The sequence below is a fragment of the Bactrocera dorsalis genome, chromosome 4 (genome assembly GCF_023373825.1).
Source record: "Bactrocera dorsalis isolate Fly_Bdor chromosome 4, ASM2337382v1, whole genome shotgun sequence".
In the NCBI taxonomy this organism is placed as follows: Eukaryota; Metazoa; Arthropoda; class Insecta; order Diptera; family Tephritidae; genus Bactrocera; species Bactrocera dorsalis.
The window spans coordinates 53,158,928-53,180,909 of NC_064306.1; the positions used below are offsets into that span (position 1 = coordinate 53,158,928).

Below are 21,982 nucleotides of genomic sequence, written 5' to 3' on the forward strand. Positions count from 1 at the left end.
GTAAATCACATAACTCCAAACCTACCTGACAATCAGGTCGGTACATCACATTCGGTACATCACATTATCCTGACATTTCTGTGTTACATTGCAAAAACTTGCATAATACTTTATACGAATAGAGCTTTTAGTATGTATGTACTTATTGGCCAACAATTTTCAAAACCGGACTAACTAAGTTTCTCAATTAGAACTATGTTTAGACATGGATCAGTTGTACTCGTATCTTACTGAAAAACTTACTTAGATTTTTCAATAAAAACGCTACAAAAGTTTTGTGACATTCGCTATGTGGCTTGGGGCGCCGTCTTGTTGGAACCACATATTATCCAAGTCCATATCATTCAATTCAATTGAGCGGTAGCGATTCCCATTCACAGTAACGTGCCGGTCTTGATCATCACGGAAGAAGTACGGCCCAGTGACGCCGCCGGCCCATAAACCGCACAAAACCGTAATTCTTTGGTAAATTTTAATAATTTCTACTCGTTGTTGGATCGTATATTTTTCCATGATGAAATGGCAAACCTTACTCATGAGAAATGTCAAAAGAGCGGCGTATGGCTCGTTTGCGGTCCCTATCGGTCTGCTTTTGTAGCGTCCCTGTTGAAAAACCCGTTAATAAGTGGTAAAAACCTTCCCAAATAATAGATCAGCACTAAACTAAAATACCACTTTAAGGATAATTATCCTCACATTAATTCCTATGAGACTGGAAGGGCATACTTTTTTTCTCAGAGTGTTTTTTTAGGCGCTTCATGCTGGAAATTGATAGATGTAAGTAATTTGTGCGGTTTTTAAGCTAACTTCTTATCATTCCAGAAATATTTCAAATTATTTGCATCTAAGCTATTTTGAAATATATTCTGAATGTGAAGCAATTACCTGTTAGTACCACTTTACCTGGAAAAGTGCTACATTACACTTATGTACAATCAAATAAAATGATAGTCAAATTCCAAAAGAATGCAAATTCTAATTCTATTAAGGGAGCTACTCCAACAAATTAAGCACTCCTTACAGATTAGTATTACCAGAAGAAGACTTGTGGTTTTCACAATTACAAATGGTGAATATTTTACAAGAACTTAAATAAATATATACATACATAGTTGTGTTAATATATAGAGTCATGTACACATACAACACCCGAAATCATGCTATCACTTCAACAAATTCACAGCTACGATGATTTGCAAATTCACCGAATTTTGGCAAATACCTTCACTAACTAATACACTGAAAGCCGACCAAAATACTTGATGTCTTACCGGCTTGCTGCCTACGAACTCCAAATCACTTCCCATACACTTATGTCATGGTTACCGTACCTGCCCACCTGCTGATGTTTTAAATTACAAATTGTGCCTTCTTCACACAGCCAGCCGTGCTGTGTGCGCATCTGCTGCTGGCATTGTCACTAATTCAATGAAGCTCAGGTGCGAATTTTCCGCTGGTATCGCTCGATATCATGCCGAGCGCACAATTTTGACAAGATGCTAGTTGCTGTGTGTGTGTGTGTGTGTGTGCGTATATACACATATAAATTCTCGCCTCTTAAGTTAAGATTATGCCCGCCATAATCAGCTGTTCGAGCATGGTATACTCAAGGAGCTACTTGTGGTGCACATACACCGCTCCTCGCTTCATACTATATATTCAGTACTTAAGCACACACTTGCTATAGTCACAGTAACACACACACACACACATCTACACATTCGGTTGTGCATCGCGCAGTGACACATGACAATGCCTTAAGTGCAACGAATAACCGTAAGCGATTCAAAATCTCAACTACAATGCACACAGCGGGCGGAAAGCCGCAGCTGACGACAATGACGGCGCTAAAAACGATTAGAATGAGCTGCAAGCTAGCGACTACCGTCTGCCGGCGCTAAGTTGCCGCTCAACCTAACCTAAATGCAGGTCGCTGACAAATAGGATAACAATGTTTGGCAACTGAATAGCAAAGGAGCCACAGTGACACCAATGGAACACACACACACACACAAACACACAGCGCGCCTTTTTGTGACTCGCAACACTATAATCAACTCTATTTGGTGGCTCAAAGATTTCTCAGGCACCCGGAGTTTGTTAGTTGCTAGTATTATGTCTTATCATATATTCGCCATATGACATACATACCGATATGGCATAAGGATACATGTGCGTGTGAGTGTTAAAATTTATTTGATCGCATGCACTTATTTGCAGACATCTCGTAAGTGCTGTTTGAGCTCCGGCTCCTCCGTTGGCCGCGACTGCTGCGCGCAGTGTTCAAGCCAGCACTTCTATAAGTATTCAACACCATTATTTTTATACAAGTTGTGCGAGATGACAACCAATAAGGCTTGTGACCCACTTAGTTGCTCATTGCTGGCGTGTATTTAAGAGTCGCTGCATTCGCTTTTTCTGAGTGGAATCATGCTCGAGCTGCAGCCTGTAATGAAATATATATGTAGATTGGTGCTTCGGTTGAAATTGATGATTTGCTTTTAGAGTTAATTCCCTGAAAAGCAGCAAGTATATGCGATAATTACTTTCTTAACGACGTGTTTGATTGCATAATGCCACTGATATTTTTTCTTGGTTCTGATAGTGTGGACATTTTAGTAATTATGTTCATTCTAAAGAATCTGTCCTTCTGCCTGTGTTTCATTGTCTCTATTCCCTTTGTTCGATGCGTTTGATGGGCTTAGAGCGAACTTTTCTCTGTTTGATCTAATCTAAGTAGATGTGTTCTAAAAGTTTTTTTCTCTCTTTGTGATTTATTATGCGATTTTTTTATTAAAAAAATGCAAACCAAAGATTTGATTGAAGTAATTTACAGAAACATATGAGAACCATAACTCCATTTAGTAGTAATATCCCATGTGGTAGTAGTCAATTTCTCTCTTCTTAGACTCCTTTTAGCTTGAAACACTTGACTCCAACTTCTTAAACCCATTACAAGAAGTATGTTTTCTGAAGGTCTGCAAAGATAGTCGGATGAAATTCACTGTTTCGATTACTTCTTGGTCTCTGGTGTGTAACAGTGGATCCATGTTCTGTCGACGGTTACGAGATAATACCCAAACTCTTTCGGATTGCGCTAAAACAACGTCAAGCTTTGCTGTGAAGTGGTCTCACGGTTGCGCTTGTTATCGGGACAAAGCAAACGCGGCATCCAGAAAGCTCTTCTGTGCCCAAAATTTCATATAGTATACTATGTATAACTTTTCTAACTGCCTCACCTATCTCGCACACTCTCAATCGATTGTTTACGTTGTGTTCGCCTTTTGTCATGTTGTCCTCTGTGATACATTTCTTCGGAGCACATAGGCGCGAGGAGAGATGCGACCACGTGTAAACTCGTTAAATCAATTTTTTAGAGGCGACATCGTTCGAGAAGAGTCACTCTATACAACACCCAAGCGTTCTTTCATTTCGCTCTCAGAATCGAATCTTTTTTTTTTTCATTTTTGTAAAATCGGCAGACGCATTCATTTCCGTACGAGGTCGAAAAGTTCGATTTGGCTGAAATTTCGACAGTAGCCGAGATTAATCGACACTTCTTCTTCTTTATTGGCACCGTTGGTAAACACCGTTCTTCTTTTTCGTTGTTTGGCGCCAATTGGAGATTCCAAGTGTAGCCAGGTCCTTGTCCACCTGGTCTTTCCAAAGGAATGGAGGTCTTACTCTTCCTCTGCTTCCCCCCGCGAGTATTTCGTCGAATACTTTCAGAGCTGGATTGTTTTCATCCATTTGGACGACATGACCTCGCCAGCGGAGCTACTGTCTCTTAATTCGCTCAGCTCATCGTTATATTGACTGCGGTGTTCGCCGTTTCCAATACGCAAATGACCATAAACCCTCCGCAGAACCTTTCTCTCGAAAACTCGTAACGCCGACTCATCAGATGTTGTCAGGACGGGGATGATGAGGGACCTGTAGAGTTTGGTTTTTGTTCGCACGTCACTACCGACTGTAAATTTACTTTGGGATAGTAGCGTGATCAGACGATCACTAATCTACTAATTGGAAGCTCTAATCGGACCGCCCTTATAGTTGATAATACCTCGCCTTTCTAGAGAAGCCTGAAAAATTTATCTTTATTCTTAGATTAACGTATTACAGAATATTTATTCGTAAGACCGTTTGGTCTTCATAACTGAAACGGAACCTGGTTCATACCTGCATAAGGGTCTAATCATTTATTCCACATCGAATTCAAACAGAAACAATTTTTGATTAAAATTTTTCATAAGCATTATGTACGATGTATCATCAGTATCTGCATTCGACTCCATTGGCAGGCGTTAAATAGGAATAAATTGCATCAATTGGACTCTTATTCCTCTTACTCTTAGCTGTGATCTCATCTGTATTTTATTGAGTCGGCAAGTGAGTTCAACTTCATCGATCGAATCGGCAAATTTTTTTTATCAAACGGCTTCAATGATTAAACCCAAGAACTATCTCCACAACATTCCTTCTCAAATTTAGGGAAAATTTCAAGATTCTACAATATTTTTTTGGTCTTTTAAAAAAGACGGATCTTGGACAATGTTGGGTCATTCTTGGTAGTCATAAAGATTCTCCTGAAGTTCGCAGAAGTTTTTGATTATGCAAAACATTAATCAATTATGGCAAAGAAATTTGTCCTCGTAAACCGAGTTGCACTAAATATTTAGGAAGAATTTAAAATATTAAATTCAAGCGCAGCAACTGTAACCTAAATCCAATAATTGGAATGTAATTCTTTCTAAATCGAAATACAAACAGAATTCGCCATTTATTTTCATAAACCATTTTGTAAATACGAATTATAATTATTTACACGAATTAATTTTAGCGTTCATTATATTTACCTTTACTTATATTTGCCATTTGCTGCATTTGTAAATCTGAAAGCGGCCAACAACACAACAACAGCGTATTTACTCGCATAAACAGGCAAAGTGGCGCATTTCACGACGAGCGCGCAGGAAGAGATCGCGTGCCAAGCACATCTAGTTAAACTGCTAGCATAACCGACCAGCCAAGCGAGTAACAAACTGCCGTTGATGATGTTGATGGCCCACTTACAATTTTATGGCCATGAAGGGACGGGTTTTCACTACCTAACCTGGTCGGTGCTGACAGCGAGCGAGACAGTTCGTCAATTGACTTTTTTCGCCACGAGCAACGGCAGGGAGAGCACGCCACTGCAGCAGCTGGAGCAACATATGCCATTGTGCCATTTATAACACTTTTTTTTATATACATGTGTGTGTGCATATGTGTTTGTGTGAGCATAACTGTGGCATGTTGCCGCCTGATGTCAGTCACTTTTTATTACAACTTGCCATTGTTTTATGCCAGCGGATTTGTAGCAACTATCGGTGGCTGTTGTTGTGGCTGCTGCGCTTGCTGTGCCTTTGCCTTTGCCTTCGCCTTTTGTCTTTAATTGACGTTGTTATTGTCAGCAAAATGAAATTGTTTGCCCGAACAAACTGCTAGACATGGTGTCAACAATCTTTAAAGCGCGCATGCAACACAAGCTCCGCAATTACGCTCGTCGCAAAGAAGCAGCCGAGCCGGCGAGAAGGCGAGCAAGCATGCAGCAAAATAGAGAAAGAAAGTGATGCTGCTTCAGCTTGTTTGTGTTTGTGCCACTTCCCAGCCTCTGTTGGGGCGGCAGCATAGAATGCTTTGTGCTGGCAAACTTTCTCAAGAGTCAGCAGCAGCAGCAGCAGCAGCTGCTGGGTCGCAACTCACTGATTGGGTGTCGATGGTTGTTTCTGGTGCGGCATGGTGTTACAACGTTGCCAGTTGACTTTTCTGCCTTTGTGGCATCATCTTACTGCACGCTGTGAAAAGTCGGTGAAGCTTATATGCAAAGCATGCGTTTGAAATGTACAATCTGCATGTATGTATGTATGTATGTGCAGACAACATAAGAATATTAAATTTTGAGTTACATGCAAAGATACATAGACGTGAGTGGGTCAACAAATATCTGTAAAATTACAAATCTTAACACTCAGACCTTCAATATAGTAGCATTTGTCACTGTTCGATGAAATTTCTTGTTTAGAAAACTTTTTCATTTGACAACCTACCTGCACGAAATTCGGCACTGATTATTATTTTTCATAATGATACAATCTCTGAATATATTGTTTCGAGCGGATCACTACATCACATAGCAGTCATACAAACTGAACAATCGGAATCGAGCACTTGTACGGAAATATTTTTATTTTAACGCGATATCTTCACTAGAATTTGTCTGGGTTGTTGTCCAACGCATCACTACATTCTCCAAAGAAATCGTTCAAATGAGACCACTTTACCTTTTAAAAGTTTCATAAAGAGATCTGCCTCAGCTGGATTCTACCACTCTGGCTGTTTTTATGCCGTACTTTCATTGCGACAAAAAATACCTGGAAATTTAATTATTCATAAATTTTTATTTTGTCGCCCTTAAAGTAGTCCCACCAGATGTAATACGGTTATCCCAACAATTTAACCAGTCCTCGAAACACTTCATAAGCACTCTTCGATTGACAGTAAGCGGATTCCAGGTAGCGGCAATTTTAGTGTGGGGAACAAGAAACATTCACACGGAGCCATATTTGGTGAATACGGTAGTGGATCAATGGTAGTCATTGCGTTTAGTTCAGTCACAATCGTGGCTCGATGCGATGGTGTATTATTACCGTGTAAAGTCCATGAATTTTTCTTCCACAATTCCGTCCGTTTTCGACGGATGTTCTTACACCAACGCCTCAATACGGCTAAGTAGAACTCCTCGTAGACTGCCTGTCCCTTTGGGACAAATTCATGATGCACTAAAACACGAATATCGAAGAAGACAATCAGCATTACCGTGATTTTTGAGCAGCTTTGGTGTGGTTATTTTGTTCCGTTCCGATGATTGTTAACTTGTTTGCATGTCAAACTGATAAACCTATGTCTCATCGGCACATATAATGATCTTCATAAATGTGGGATCGAAATTCGCACGATCAAGCATGTCCAAAGAGACCTTTTAGCGGTACTCTTTTTGGAAAAAATTCAGCTGTATCAGGACTAGTCGAGCAAGAATGTGTTTTATATACAAAATATCCACCAAAATCATTCGAACTGACTCGCTAGAGATGTCGATGCTCTCTTGACATCTTCATGCACAATATTCTTCACTTTTTTTATTTCCTTCTCTATTAAAATTAATAATTTCGATTACGCAGACGCATTATATGTATAATAGATGTGATAAAAACCTATCAAATTATATTAAAATAAGTGGATATGTACTCTACAATATAACTTAATTGATTTTTGAGCGATATTAATACCAACCAATTTTGTAAGTAACGAATTAAATGCGCCTCCCAAAAACTTAGACATCCTTACTTCTTAAAAAAATGTACTTTTCGCAAGTCAACTGCCATAAATTATGAATTCGAATCTAATCAAATATTTGCAATCAGTTATCAAAAGTTATTCGAAATCTAATCAATTTTCATGATCTATGATAAAGTACTGATTAAAAATAAGTACAATCATTAAAATGGTCTTATCTGGGTCACCTGGCTCGCGCCTTTTTCATTACTTTTAGGCATTTGTGCTTAAATACGCCCGGTTGGCATATAAATAATATCGCTCATTTGCTGCAAGACCGGCATAAGTAAAAAAAAATCGATTTTCCAGAAAACGCGTTTAAAGTTTTCAACTTACTCCAACCTTACACGGAAAACAGGAAATATATTCTCTTCTCAAGCGGAGCATATAAGAGGTATTCATATGAATTTTTCACTCAACATGAAGTATGATATAACGAACAATTCTGCAGCATTAACTCAAAAATCACGTTTTTTTGATTTATGCCGGTCTTGCAGCAAATGAGCGATATGTAATAAATTTCCCAAAGAGAAAACTCAGGCTGCTTGTCGCTTTCTACACTGACCATTGTAAGCTCAAGAAGCATTTATACAATATAACACGGGCCTTGCTTCTTGTGCGAATTACCGGTTCTGTCGGAGTATGAAAATCCAGAACACCTGCTAATTGACTGCATACTAGTCTGTAGGCGCAGGATAAAGACCCTTGGATCCATGTTTCGAAATAGAGATCACATCGCCTCAATAGCATCTAGCAGTATATTGGAATTTATCAATTTGCTGGGGCTAGGTGAGTCCTTGGGACTTAGATGAGGGCACAAAAAATTTTCGACAACTTTTCCAACTAAATCAAGTCATGATATACGACTACACGATATGATGTACGGATAGCACGTTCAATATTGGCTTTTAAATTTTAAGAGAGTCTGGTTTATTGCTAAAGCCTAATGACTAACTGAATGATATTACAAGAAGTAGTCTAATGGTGTTAAATCACAACCTCTTGGAACTCATTCAATGTCAGAATTTCTTGAAATAATCAAATCTCTAAGCTTTTATCGCAATAATTCGGTTGTTGCACGTGCTGTGTGGTACGTAGGCCCGTCTCATTGACACCAGATGTTGTCCAGATCAACTTCTGTCAATCGCAGCCATAAAAAGTTGGTCATCATCGATCTATACCGCTCTCCATTGCCGGTAACGGTGTCATTTTGAAAGAAGTACGGATCATTGATTCCATCAGACTAAAAACCACACTAAATTGTCAATTTATGTGAATGTTATGATTGTTCATTACTAATTTGTGTATTTTCCTTTCTCATCCTTTCTCAAAATCCACTACGTTGGGGTTTGAGGCAGTCCCAAGAACGTCTTGGAATTTACAAATTGTGGTCTTGAGCAACACTCGCCTGAACGGCAGCAATATTTTCATTACTTTGACCATAAAATGGCAAAGCGATAAAAAATTTAATTTGTAAATGTTGTTCTTCTGTGTTTTATCTGTCCAAGTGGAGATTGTAAACATTACTGAATACAATAAAAAATGAGAGATCACGACATATTAAAAATGGCCGAAACGTCACTTAGAAATCATATCATATCGCTATTGGAAAACCCGGTAAATAAATCGGCTATAAACAAATGCTTAAATAATTTACAAAACTAGTCATTTTATAGTATATTTAAATATTTATATTTATATATATTATTTTTGAAGTGTTGAGCTTTACACACCACCAATTTATTGCATTTGCTTAATTCGACGCAAATTGCGTTAATTTATATGCTTTGTGGTCGTAATTATGCTTACGAAATATGTTCGTGTCACCTATGTCGTCTCACGCAGCGCATGATTACAAATGTAATGTAATATCAAGCGACCCAGAAAAAAACCTTTCCCTGTCAGCTTGTCGACCGCACAACTCCTCTCCGTTCATGTTGTTGCATATGCGGTTAAAATAACTGTTGCAAAATTTCACAACAATATTTTTTGCCTTTTTATTTTTCATTGTACTTAATTATGTGTATGATATGTTTAAGCATAATTTATTTTTTTATTTCTGTTTTTGTTTAAAAGTTTTCTCTGTGAATTAATGTACTCATACTATTTACTATGCGTTCCTATGTTTCGTCTGGTTCGCTGAAAATGTCATTTGCAAAGTTAATTTTCCAGTTGAAGCTTTTCAAGCAACCCACGTTCACAAAGCCCTAAGAAGTAGTTAACGAAATGAAAATAAAAAAAATAGAAGAAAAAAAACAGAAAATGTTGCGTCGTAATTTCGAGCTGTGAGCTGTTGCTGAAACCAGTTGACATTTAAAACACTTACTGACGCCCTTTACCACCCGTAGTTTGATGTTTGACGCCAAAACATAATTTCAACTTTTAATTTTATGTATGAAACAGTGTTTACAAATAAAATTCGAACTAGTAACATATACGAAAAGGCAATGTGTGCAACAATTTCGCTTAATTGCTATTTTCAACTCTTTTTTCTTTTTTTGATAGGGAAAGCTTAGTGAATTACATCGAGTTCGAGGTTTTTCAGCCCTTGCATACCGTAAACACTCAACGACGTAAAAACGCTTCAGTTTACATCATGAAACTTCTGATAGTGTCATTCTTCCATAGAAATGCGATAGCTAATCGCTGCCTGATAACATACGAGTACACATACCATTCTCTACAAATAAATTTTAGCACTTTTTATGCTGGTTATGATCATTATCTGATTCCACATCGGTTACTAACAAAACTTTAAGTTCTCGCAATTTCTTTAGTTCCTTTATGCTCATTCCTTAAGCTTTCTATTGGTCAACCTATAGTAATTTATTTGTAATAAATCCTAACCCAAATTTTGCACCTAAAATTTAGTATTTCTTTATGTGATACATCATTATAAAAAATTATTTAAATAATAACAAATAAACAGTTACAAATTTAGTAAATGATAAGCGTCTAACTCAATAAAATCGGCAAAGTTTTCCATGATTTTCTCCGATTTGAGTCTTTCTGAACAGATATTTATTTCTATCGAGCAGTTTTTTCATGCCGAAACGCCCAATAGGTTTTGATATTTCTTGTCAAGATTGACTTCTGTGTTCTATGATTCTAGACTTTAATAGAGATCCAACGATGATCAGCAGCTGATATTATAATAGAGGGTAGATCAAAAGCTGCTCGAAATGTTAATTTTTTAAAAGTGAATATTGGGTATTATTTTAAAATTTTATTTTTTATTTCGAACAGGATTTCAAATACAGGACCACGACACCTGTATCTTTTATGTGAAGTTTTTTAGAGTCAAAGTTGGGCCGGATCGGACAACTATTCACTTATCTCCCATACAACCGAATGTTCAGTTCGTCCAAAAAATCACTGGCTTCAAAGCGGTTGTAGACTATTTAGTCTCTTAGGTCACAATGAAACCTACTTAGAACATTTCCCGTATATTTTTGAGAAAAAAATCGACCCGCTCTACTGTAAGGTCTTTTCCGTTCACCAATTGCACCTAAAATTAATAAAAGTATATTTGGAGGTATTTATTTATATCCAAATGATCAGTATAACGAGACGAGTTGAATTCCGAATGTCGGTATGTCCGCCCATTTGTATATGCCAGTGATTACTTGATTAAAAATTTAAATATTTTGACTTGGTATTCGTGTTTCTTGACAGAAGGCCAAAATCGGTCTATTCCCACAACCACAAAATGCCGTTAATCGAAAATCTATGAGCCGAAAATTAAGATACAACATATTTATGATAGAGGATATAGAGAGGATATCTGTGGCTTTGAAAAATTTAAAAGGTGCTCGGCCAATATGAACCCTAATCGAGCTATAAAATTATTGTGATAATCCTATATATTGCATAATCAGGTCAATAGCCCTTAATACCCAAAATAGTGACTTCCGACTCACCAGCAACTGTTCATGTTAGTCAACATGTGTAGTATTTCAATGAAATTAAGTGGACATATTGGTCTAAATCCAGCATCCCTAATATAATGAGTTCCGATTTTATGATTGGAGTTTTCCTGATTTACTCAATGCATTAAATTTAACCAGTTTGGGTTAAGTTTGTATGATATATAGTACATAAATCTCATTTTAATTAATCAGGTGGACTTTAATATAAATATGTATCTGGAATAAGAAACCAAATATGTTATCAAAACTAATTAGGTTAGATTTGAAAATTAAATGAGGATTGCACCGCGACCTAGGGTCTATTGTGCCCTCTCCTAAATCACAACGTCTCAACTAGGCCCAGGAAATTAATGAATTCCAATATATTGCTAGATTTGATCCCTATTTGGAAACATGGATCCAAAGGCCTATATCCTGCGCCTACAGACTGCTCTGCAGTCGGTCAGTAGGTGTTCTGGCGTTTCAGACTCCAACAGAAACGGCAATTCGCTCAAGAAGCTAGGCCCATGTTAAATAAGTGATTTTTCAGCTTACAAAGGCCAGTGTAAAAAGCGAGAAGTAGCCTGAGTTATTTCCTTGGGAGGTTAATTACATATTTAAATAACAGCTTAACCTCTACTTCGGGAAATTTTGAACACACTGCAAGCTGTTCAAGCTGTTATAAATCATATTTTTCGCGAAAATAATTAAAAGTCAACATACTCACCAAAGCCGCCATGCAGCCGTCACGTAAAATATTCTATAGCACTAACTTAAAATTCCAAAAATTCTAAAGCCCCATGTTAATTAAAAATATATCCAAAGCATTTTAGCAATTACACGAATGCCGTATTAAAAAATTCAAACGATAATTGCTCATGCTGCTAATTGGAAAACTTCACGATCCATAACATTATTTGACAATTTCGTGACAATTCGACTGAATAAATGCTGGTGAAATGCCAAAAAAACGAAAACAAAAAATAAATGAAAAATTAAAACGAATTTGAACTTTAGTAAGAGTGTTGATGACCCAACAGTAAATTTTTGGTCCCGCATGTCGCTTTACCGCACCGCCGGCGGTTGACCAGGTTAATTTTTGGTTGTCATCGTTTGCAGCTTAAACATCACCGAACATATTTGCCGCCACAATATGAACCTTTCCATCACGCAGACACTATGCCGCCTACCTCCTTTCTTATATAGCGTTGCACGTCCCTTCGTTGCATTTGTTCTCCCCTTTATAAGTAATTTTCTGCTAGGAAGCTTTTACCACGGAAGAGACCGTTGTCGCCTAAAGTTTCAAAGTTTTAATTAATTGAAGGAAGTTGTTCATTCGGTTATCCTATCAGGGTTGTTATCACACATATACATATTTACATTTCATAAATGTGTGTGTCTCTAGGTATGACTATGAATAATAGTCATAGCTGACTATAATTACAACCTCCTCTCTTAGCAAGCAATTATTGAGTATTATCGTTACACAGAATATACCTTTGTGCTTATATTTATATGAGATAAAAATAGCTGGGTAATAATTTAGTGGGTATTACATTAGTTGTCGTTGTAGGTCAACAAGTTTTCATCAGCCCACTGCTATTGGGTTATTAACCAAGTTCACAATAGCGTACCTACGTAATGAATAGTATAAATATTTATTGAGCTTCAAGCAGCAATCGTTCGTTTACCTTCGTGTTGTAACCAAGTAAACAGCTAGATAACCACATAAATAACTACTCGAGTGCTGTAGGAAGGGTCTGCGCCGGATCTCCCACTTCCAATGCGGCACCAATAGTTAAGTAAATACACCTGTACTTGAGACATTAAACGTTTGAGTTGCAAATAATAACACGTGCACTTGAGACGACTTACATACCTAGTATATGTTACATATATATTCTGTATATTACATGTAAATATTGCTCGCGATGCCCTAATGCATTTTATCGCGAGACATTTTTGCGCTATTATGTCATAGTTGTAGTATATCAGCACCGACTGGAGAGTTTAAAATTCCATTTAATTTCCAAGGCGTAATTGTGAACTCAGTTCTGCAGTTTTTTTTTACTTCTGTTGAATTCTCCCACTGACTGTTCCAGAAATTCATTGTAAAAAATTCATTGTGTCAAAAGACCAATTAGTTTATGGACATTTGTGTAACAAAATGTGAACAAAGAAATTCTGAAATTCTTGAAAAAAAAAAATCAAGTTCTGCCTTCGCGACGTCATTTCCGCTGACCTCTCGGATAAAAGATGCGCCGGCGTTGGCAGGATAACTCCTTACAGGATCACATAAAGGGAAAAAATACATTTAAAAAACCTTAAGTTTGAACTTAGGCGAAGAAAAAAAACACTGAAATTGGATTTCCGTCAGACATTTTTACAAGAAAATGAAAATTTCAACCAAAATTTCCCGATTCACGACGAAAACAAAATCTTTCATCCAAGTCTTTTAGAATTGTATCTCAAAGACCTGTATAAAATTTCTTGAAGATCGGTTGAGTAGTTTTCGATAAATCTTGCCAACCGACTTAAAAAACAGTTTTGAGAAAAACGCGTTTAAAGACGTCGAACTTAGCCTAGCTAGCTTCGAGCGCTCAAATTCTTAAGGCTGTATCTTCGAAACTATTACTCGGATCAACTTGAAAATTTGGGACAATATTCTAGAGGTGTTGTAGAATTTAATAAGACAATAAATAAATTGATTTTTTAAACCCATGTAACCCCTTAACCGAAGCAAATTTATAAGAAAGGTTTCACATATGCATAACCGACACCACACGCATAAATTAGGATAAAAACCAGCTTTTAGAACTGGGCCAATATATTCGTTACTTGGTCGCTTGAAAGGATATATTGTATGTAGTCTGATTTCGACAACTTTTAGACGTGAGATACCATAATTCAAAGACATTTTTTTTCGTTTTATTTCAATAACGTCATTTGCTCTCGTCGAAGTGAATGAATCATGAAATTAAAAAATGTAATATATGGAAAATAGACGTGTTTGTGGTCCGATTTTAGCCATTTTCCAGTGTGCCATAAAAAAGTGAGTGCTATGCCCCAAATTTTCGTTTCTTAAGTAGTTCCAGAGATAAAGGATGTCATAGTAATGTGTGCGATGTCACGCCTATTGTCTAATTTTGACACCGGCTCCTTTCGAATAATCTCGGCTATGAAACTTAGTGCTCCTTATTTATTCAGTGACTTATGGTACGTCTAGTAGCTCTCCTCCGATTTCACCCATTTTTGGACTTATTTAATACATCGCTGGATTAATTTTTTAAGCTACTGTATGTTTGTGAAGTTAATTAGCACAAAATTAAGTTAATTTCGACTTGAGATATGAATATTTAATAGACACGCTACTTGATTTTGGGTTAACAACAAATCAATTGCCACACAATCACGTACATACATACATATACATATACACAAATACATATTTATAGAGCTATACCGCCTTATCGCATGAGTTCCTACCCAAGCCGCTGACACATACGTCAGAATTCATTTGTAATTGCCTCCCTCCTCAGGCCCCTTGTTGTGTGGTCCGTTGTGTGACTTTTTAAAATTCCACAGGCGTTACAAATACGAGTAAAAAATGTTTTTTTTTCTCCTTTGGTAGCTTTTATTCAATTTTTTGTTTACTAATGCACAAAAAATAGAAACAAAATAGAAAAGAGCCGACAAATTGTTTGCGGAGCACTTCAAATTCAATTCGCATACGAAATTCGCCTCGAAATGTTTACTTTTCAATTCGACAACTGCATTATGCGCGTCTCCAGCTCGTGAATTATGTATGTAGGATGTGTGTATGTACTCTGATGCGGTGTTGGTGTAAAATATTTACAAATAACGAGGTTATCATAAATCAACTTAGCATTTGATTAACATAAAATAACAAAAGCGTTGAGCGAACAGGCGAACAAAATGCTCTATCGTTGAAAATTTACATTTTTTTATTAAAACCACTGAAAAGCTTAATGGAATTGGTCTGAAAAAGCAACGGAAAGCTTGGAATTTTCACTCGTTTTGTTTATTCTAAATGACAAATGGCTATCTAGTCATATCGTGTGATACTTCCTGTGCGACAATACAAACTTGATTTTCCGCATCTTTATTCCTTCCATTAGCGTTAAGGAAACGTGTTGATACTCGTTAATTCACTGATATTGAGTCTTTATTTGAAGATACTAAAGTCTTTGAATTGTATCTAATTGCGGAGACAGCTTTCTCATGCCTAATATTTCATACAGGATAAGACTCAAGCGATATTTAAAGATGTCTACTGTCTTAGGTATCTCAATTGACTTTCTGTCAAAATGAATTCGCAGATTATCCTAAATGGCAGCCATTTTCGATCCAAGTGCAAACAAATTGCAACTCAATGGACAAAGCTCACCATCAAAGGAGAAGAGTCGCCGTATACCTCATCCAAAGGCTATTTGATTTCCTTCAAAAAGCAATGATCGAATCACCGGTTGATATTGCTCTTTTTCCAGTAAAAACTTGAGAGTGACTCCCTACGAGAATGAACTTCACGATAGCACATATCTCTTGAGATTTTATCGCCATCGCGCCATGAGACTAAGTACGTATGGAAACGAACACTCCATATAAAAAGCGTACCATCACAATTTTTTGAATACCTCATCTATCAAGAGACCTTTATTCATCATAACAAATTTTACTCTTTTAGCTGCACTTCTCAGGGCTCCAATTGTAGGTAGGTGGGTCGATAGATAGGTGGGCAGCCGCCCCGGACTCAATTTGCGCTAGATGCGCCATTTTGTAGACAGCCAAGATGAATTCCAAGTTTTCTACTTCAGATTTCCTATAGAGTTTGGCATTCGCAGGGAAAGTAGAAAACTGTTTCCTTATTCCCTTCGCATTTGCAGCTGCGGAAAAAATTTTTATAGGACAGACCAATTGGGAGTGCCCCATTATAGTAGCTGCAAGTTTTTATGTACCTTTCCTGGACCAGCTCCTTACCTTTTATCTTGTCATACTTAAGCCTTCTTCGATATCTTCCTCCTGTTCTGAGCTATTTGTTGATCGTTTTTAGTGCGTATACTATTAACTCGTATTCCTCTATTGGTAATACTAACTTGGCCAACTTGTCGTGACCGAAAAAGTTCCCGACCAGGAACGCAAAATCTGGGCAAGTAAAGTTGACCTGCTAGTGAGGCATATCTTATTCATGCAGTTGCTAACTACGCTGGAATATTTGCCACCGACAAGGCCATTAATGCCAGCTGGGTTTCCGTGTATAAGCTTGTTTTCTGTATCCACACGAAGCTATTCAATAGAGCTCCACAGTCCTCTTTTTTGTCTAGTAGTTCCGCTTGGAAGTAACTAGCTGAATTGGGTAGACGGATAGGGAGAGAGATGTCCAGAACCTTCAATTCCAAATGTACTGTATTGAATTTGCCGAAAAATGTCAGTTAGTTAAAATGGACATACGTGATATAGTATATGGAACCTTTAGGATATCTGTTCATTCGTCCATCCATATGACCATGCAAAGGATGGCTTTATAATAGTTGAATTATCTTGATAAAACTTGGCCCCGTGTTGCAAGTTGGGCACAAGCAAAAAAGGTATGGTCCTTGCGATTATATTATAAACTACTACACGTTTAAAACTCTATAAAGAACGATACCAGAATCGTGAAATTACATTATAAAGGGTCATCCAAGTAGAGGACTTTTATCAATAACACGCGTGAGTCGGGCTCTTGAAAAGTTCCAAGAAGATACGACGTTTTCGAGCCAAATTTTGTTTAGCGATGACGGTTTGATGTGGTTTTTGTGTAATCATCGGACCATATTTCTTCAAAAATGATGCCGATGAGAACGTAACCGTCAATAGTAACCGTTATCGCGCCATGATAACCGACTATTTGATGCCTGAGATTGAAGATCGTGATCACGGCGACATTTGGTTCAACAAGACGGCGCCACTTCCCACATATCGCATCAGTCAAGAGATTTATTGAGAGAGCACTTCGATGAGAAGATAATTTGGGTTGGCCACCAAGATCGTGTGAAATCACACCCTTAGACCTTTCCTGTGGAGATATGTAAAGTCTATGTGGACAATCCCGCTTCGAATCAGCCCTTGGAGCTAGAGAGCTAGACATCACGAGTGTCGCTTACCAGTCGAAAAGCTCGCATGAGTCATCGAAAAATCGACTCAAAGAGTGGATCATCAGAGAAGTAGCCACGGCAAACATTTGAATAAGATAATCTTCAAAAAATAAATACCAAAGAATGTTCTTTCAAATGATAATAAGCGTTCTCCATTAAATTTGAAGTGTCTGTGTTTTTTATTTAAAATTGTAGGAAACTTCGAAATGGATCACCCTTTACATGAATAATACCACATGCTTACAAAGCGTTTCGTACAAAATTTGGGCAAGCGATATTTTAAAAACTGGTCAGTATGACAAATATCTTAATTATAAAATGTTTTCTCAAACATAATATTGAATCGGTTCCAAAAGTCAGTAAGATTCATACAATTAAAAATATATAAATATCGCTCTTATTGCCTTTATAGCTTAGTGAAAGTGATATCTCCTATATCATTTAATATTTTTAAACTTTTTGTCTAAGTGTCTAATATTGAACTTGTAAGAATTTAGCCCTTCACTACTTATTAGGAAGTTTGTTCGGCTCGTGATTAAAATTAAATTTGTCATAGCTCCAAACTCAACCGAAGAGAAAATTTAAATAATTAAAAATATGCAAGAAATCGTCCACAGTTCAGTCATCTTTCACAACACGAGACCGTTGAATGAATGAAAAGTGCAGTTCTTTATTTCTGGTATACAAAACAAACAACGAAGTTATTCATTGTAGATTTCAATGAAATTTTTGCCAAATGCAATGCATTCATATAGCCAGCCAGACGTATGCACATACATACATATGTACATGTATTGAATTGCTTAACACGATCTATAATTTTTAGCTTGTACCACCTAACATGTGGCAGCCATACGTAGATATGGTTGTGCCTAAAAGCCGCCTGCGAATATCTGCTTGTTCGTACAAATTACGAGTCGGCAAGTGAATGAGAGTCTTTGCTTTTATGAGCACACTAACAGCAACAGCAATATGTCTGTATGTATGGGATATTATATGGCACAAAGGTTATTTAAAGCAAGCATATCCGTTAGTAAACGAATTTATAAGCCAGCCATAGATACGGCTTACATAAAGTCCGATAGCTAGCTAACCTACTCACCTAACTACCTATATATTGGCTGTGTTGAATCAGCATCCTTGCCACTACTAAACATATATATATGCATGTATGTATGTATGTATTCTATGCGACAATTTCTTTTTTATGTTTATTTGTTGTGAAAATGAAATGAAAACTGTGAAGATACAGAACTGAGGCACAAGCCTCGTTGTAATGCCGCATAACTCTACCGCATGCCTGCCTACCCCACTTTTATGTCTACGCCTGAGCTCACATTAATTTAAAATGTACAAAAGTGCCGGTTGGTTTGCGCATTTGACTGTCCACAGAGTGAACCGTCTTGCCCTTTGTCCCACATCCTTCATTACAAGTTGACTCGGAGCGTATGCTTAGCCTAAGTTTGCGGCTGCAAATCATCGCCAGCACCAATGACTGCCTCGCAGCCTACAACTAGAGGCCCCCCAGTACATATACACACACACTCATATATTTGCAATATACTGTACACCGATATAGAGGAGATATAAATTTAAAAGCGGATATCGCATTTAAACTTTTTCTTCGGCAAAATTTATATCTCACATAAAGTGTAGCAACGAATGTATTTCCTTCCTTTACGTTCAGTCAGCTACTTACCCCTACTTACGACTTCCCATCTCATTTCCGTTTACATAATTTTATATGCCATCTACACTAGGTCCATTTATTTGCTTATATTGTATATATTTATTGCTGGTACTTATGTTCTTGTCATTTCCATTTCATTGCAGCTGCCAATACTATTTGAAAAGCCATCTATGGGTACCGGCATATCAGGGTGTCATCACATTTTTCGTTTTGGCCAATTTCTCATTAGCGACATTCATGGACCCCGGTGTCATACCAAAAGGTACAACAATTCTCTGCAATGACATTTACTTTACAATTTTATTTTTATTTTTCCTTTACTTTGTAACCAATTTCGCCACTCCACTCCACACACACACACATACACACACACCAACCAACACAGCATCGCCAGATGAGGACCGGGAGGAGGAATTCCGTGCACCGCTTTATAAAAATGCCGAAATCAATGGCATCACCGTCAAGATGAAATGGTGTGTGACTTGTAAATTCTATCGTCCGCCACGCTGTTCACATTGTTCCGTATGCAATCATTGCATAGAGGTAAAGTAGCAAAATGTTTATTTTATTATATGCTCATATTAAATGTTTACAATCATTTTTATTCGGATTTTTATTATAGACATTCGATCATCATTGCCCTTGGGTGAACAATTGCATTGGACGTCGCAATTATCGTTTCTTCTTCTTCTTTTTGGTTTCACTGTCTATACACATGCTGAGCATATTTTCATTATGCTTATTTTATATATTGAAGATAACGCCAAACATCAGGGAAACATCGCCCATAGTAGCGTATCCTTTTGAAAACGCAAAAAGTTAATTTATGCAAAAACTTTTCCAACGCCATGACTTGCCAAAAATGTTGATATACTGTTTTTGTTTGTGGGTAAGCTTAGACGAATACTTCAGCACTCACGTTTTGTAACTGAAACTCGTTAGTAGTAGGCAGCCGAAGCTTTAAGCTCAAATCTTTTCCCAAACTCCAACTGCTTTAGTATTTCATTGGATTCAAAAACGTAAAATAACGGTTTTTTTTATTGATTTTATTTCTTTAATAGTTGAAAAGTACAAAAGTATTAAAAAAATAACCATTTCATTTATATACTTCCTTTCCTATTTTCGGCTCACTTGAACAGCTTAGAGGGTTGCTTTTTTGTGCTCCCGAAATTCCTAAAACTGGCCCGCGGAGCGCTTCCAATCGGATGAAATTGGATTAAGGGTACCCTCTCCACGTAGCTGATCGTCTTTGCAGTTTCCGGCGATTCCGCTGAGAACGGGCAATAAACAAATCTAATACGGAAAATGATTGATGCTATTAATAATTTGGTCACACACTTTTTGACTAGCTTTGTGCTAACAGTACGCGAGTTCAAAGTCAGTATAGTCGCCATAGTGAATAGTACATCTAATACTACTGCTACTTTTACTCTCTTAATTTTTGAAACGTTTTCTCAAAGACTCCAAGTTAACTACGTTTTTTATTTTTCCAATTCAAAAGCAATATTTAAACCTTTCCGTATATTTTAACAGCCAAATTTAAAATCCAATCCAATAATCGGCCGGTACTTTGGAAACCCTAAAAATGCCCCAAGAAGCTATCGGCCGATATCGGATATCAAGTTCTTGTTTAGTTTCTATTTGAAAATATATCTTCATGAAATTTTGTAAAGTTACTTTCTCTGAACATATTGTACAGGATTTGTCCGGAAAGTAATAGGACTGATTTTCTTCCACCGCGACTGCGCATATCGACTGGATTTGGTAGACATACATTTTCGGGCGTCGTGTTTCTGTAAGTGGTGCAAGCCGAAAATGCAGCGTTCGTTAGAGCAGAGGTTCTGCGGTTAAATTCTGTGTGAAACTCGGTAAATCTGTGACAGAGACGTTTGATATAATCAATCAGGCTTACCCAAATGTTGCTTTAGCAAGAAGTGGTGTTTTTGGAGGGCCGGACATCTCCTCGCCCAAAAAGGGGAAGAATGAGCAAATCCAAAGTGAAAATGCTCATTGTCTTTTTTGACATCAAAGCATAGTCCACCATGAATTTGTTCCCCCTGGACAAACCGCCAACGCCAAGTTTTACGTGGAAGTCCTCAGGAGACTCAAACGAAGGGTCAATCGGGTCCAACAAGACATCGCAGCCGATTGGAAGTTACACCACAGCAACGCCCCGGCTCACACCGTCTATCTTGTGAACAGATAACCAAGGCCGGCATCTCAATGCTTCCACAGGCGCCCTACAACCCTGATGTGTCCTCCGGGGATTTTTTTTTGTTTTTTGCCTGAAAAGGCCGATGAAAGGCGAGCATTTTGAGACGACAAAGGGAATCCAAGCAGCACGCACCTCGGCTCCCAAGGCTATTCCGGAGAATGCCAACCTTGACGCTTTCAATGCTAGGGAAATCGCGCTGGCAGCGTTGCATCGACGCAGAAGGAGCCTATTTTGAAAGTTTTTAAAGAATTGTAACGATTGGTTCAATAAGTTTTTTTAAATCGACTCAGTTCTATTACTTTGCAGACAATCCCTGTACATATCGGCCACCATAGCGTATAGCCATCATTGAAAGATACCCTTGGCTGGTTACGTTATCAGATTTAGTTATACATATAGTTACTATAGGAAATGCACCTGTGAAAAATATTATAGCTTTAGTGCTGGCGAAAGTGACGTTTTTTTTTCTTTCTTATTTTAATTAGTCTAAACGTTTATAAATACATTTCCGAGAAGCATTTTTTAACAGTACAGAGTATAAATATTAAAGTGTTACTTGACGTATGTACAAACATTCAGAGTTTAGCGCATTTTATCGATATAAACCTTGAGGTGATGTAAATCAAAACCATAAAATTAA

At 37.5% G+C, this 21,982-nt stretch overlaps 1 protein-coding gene across 3 annotated transcripts in view; it reads left to right on the top strand.

Moving 5' to 3' along the window:
* Nucleotides 1-21,982, top strand: part of LOC105224378 (palmitoyltransferase ZDHHC8) — a 104,682-nt gene that overhangs the window by 58,219 nt on the left and 24,481 nt on the right. For all 3 annotated transcript variants that reach the window (XR_007422564.1, XM_049454772.1, XM_049454773.1), the window contains exons 2-4: nt 19,271-19,389; nt 19,513-19,670; nt 19,750-19,922. Coding sequence is in view for 2 of the 3 variants with exons in the window: in XM_049454772.1 (XP_049310729.1) it covers nt 19,271-19,389; nt 19,513-19,670; nt 19,750-19,922 (450 nt within the window). In the remaining variant the exon portion in view is untranslated. The remainder of the gene's footprint in view (nt 1-19,270; nt 19,390-19,512; nt 19,671-19,749; nt 19,923-21,982) is intronic.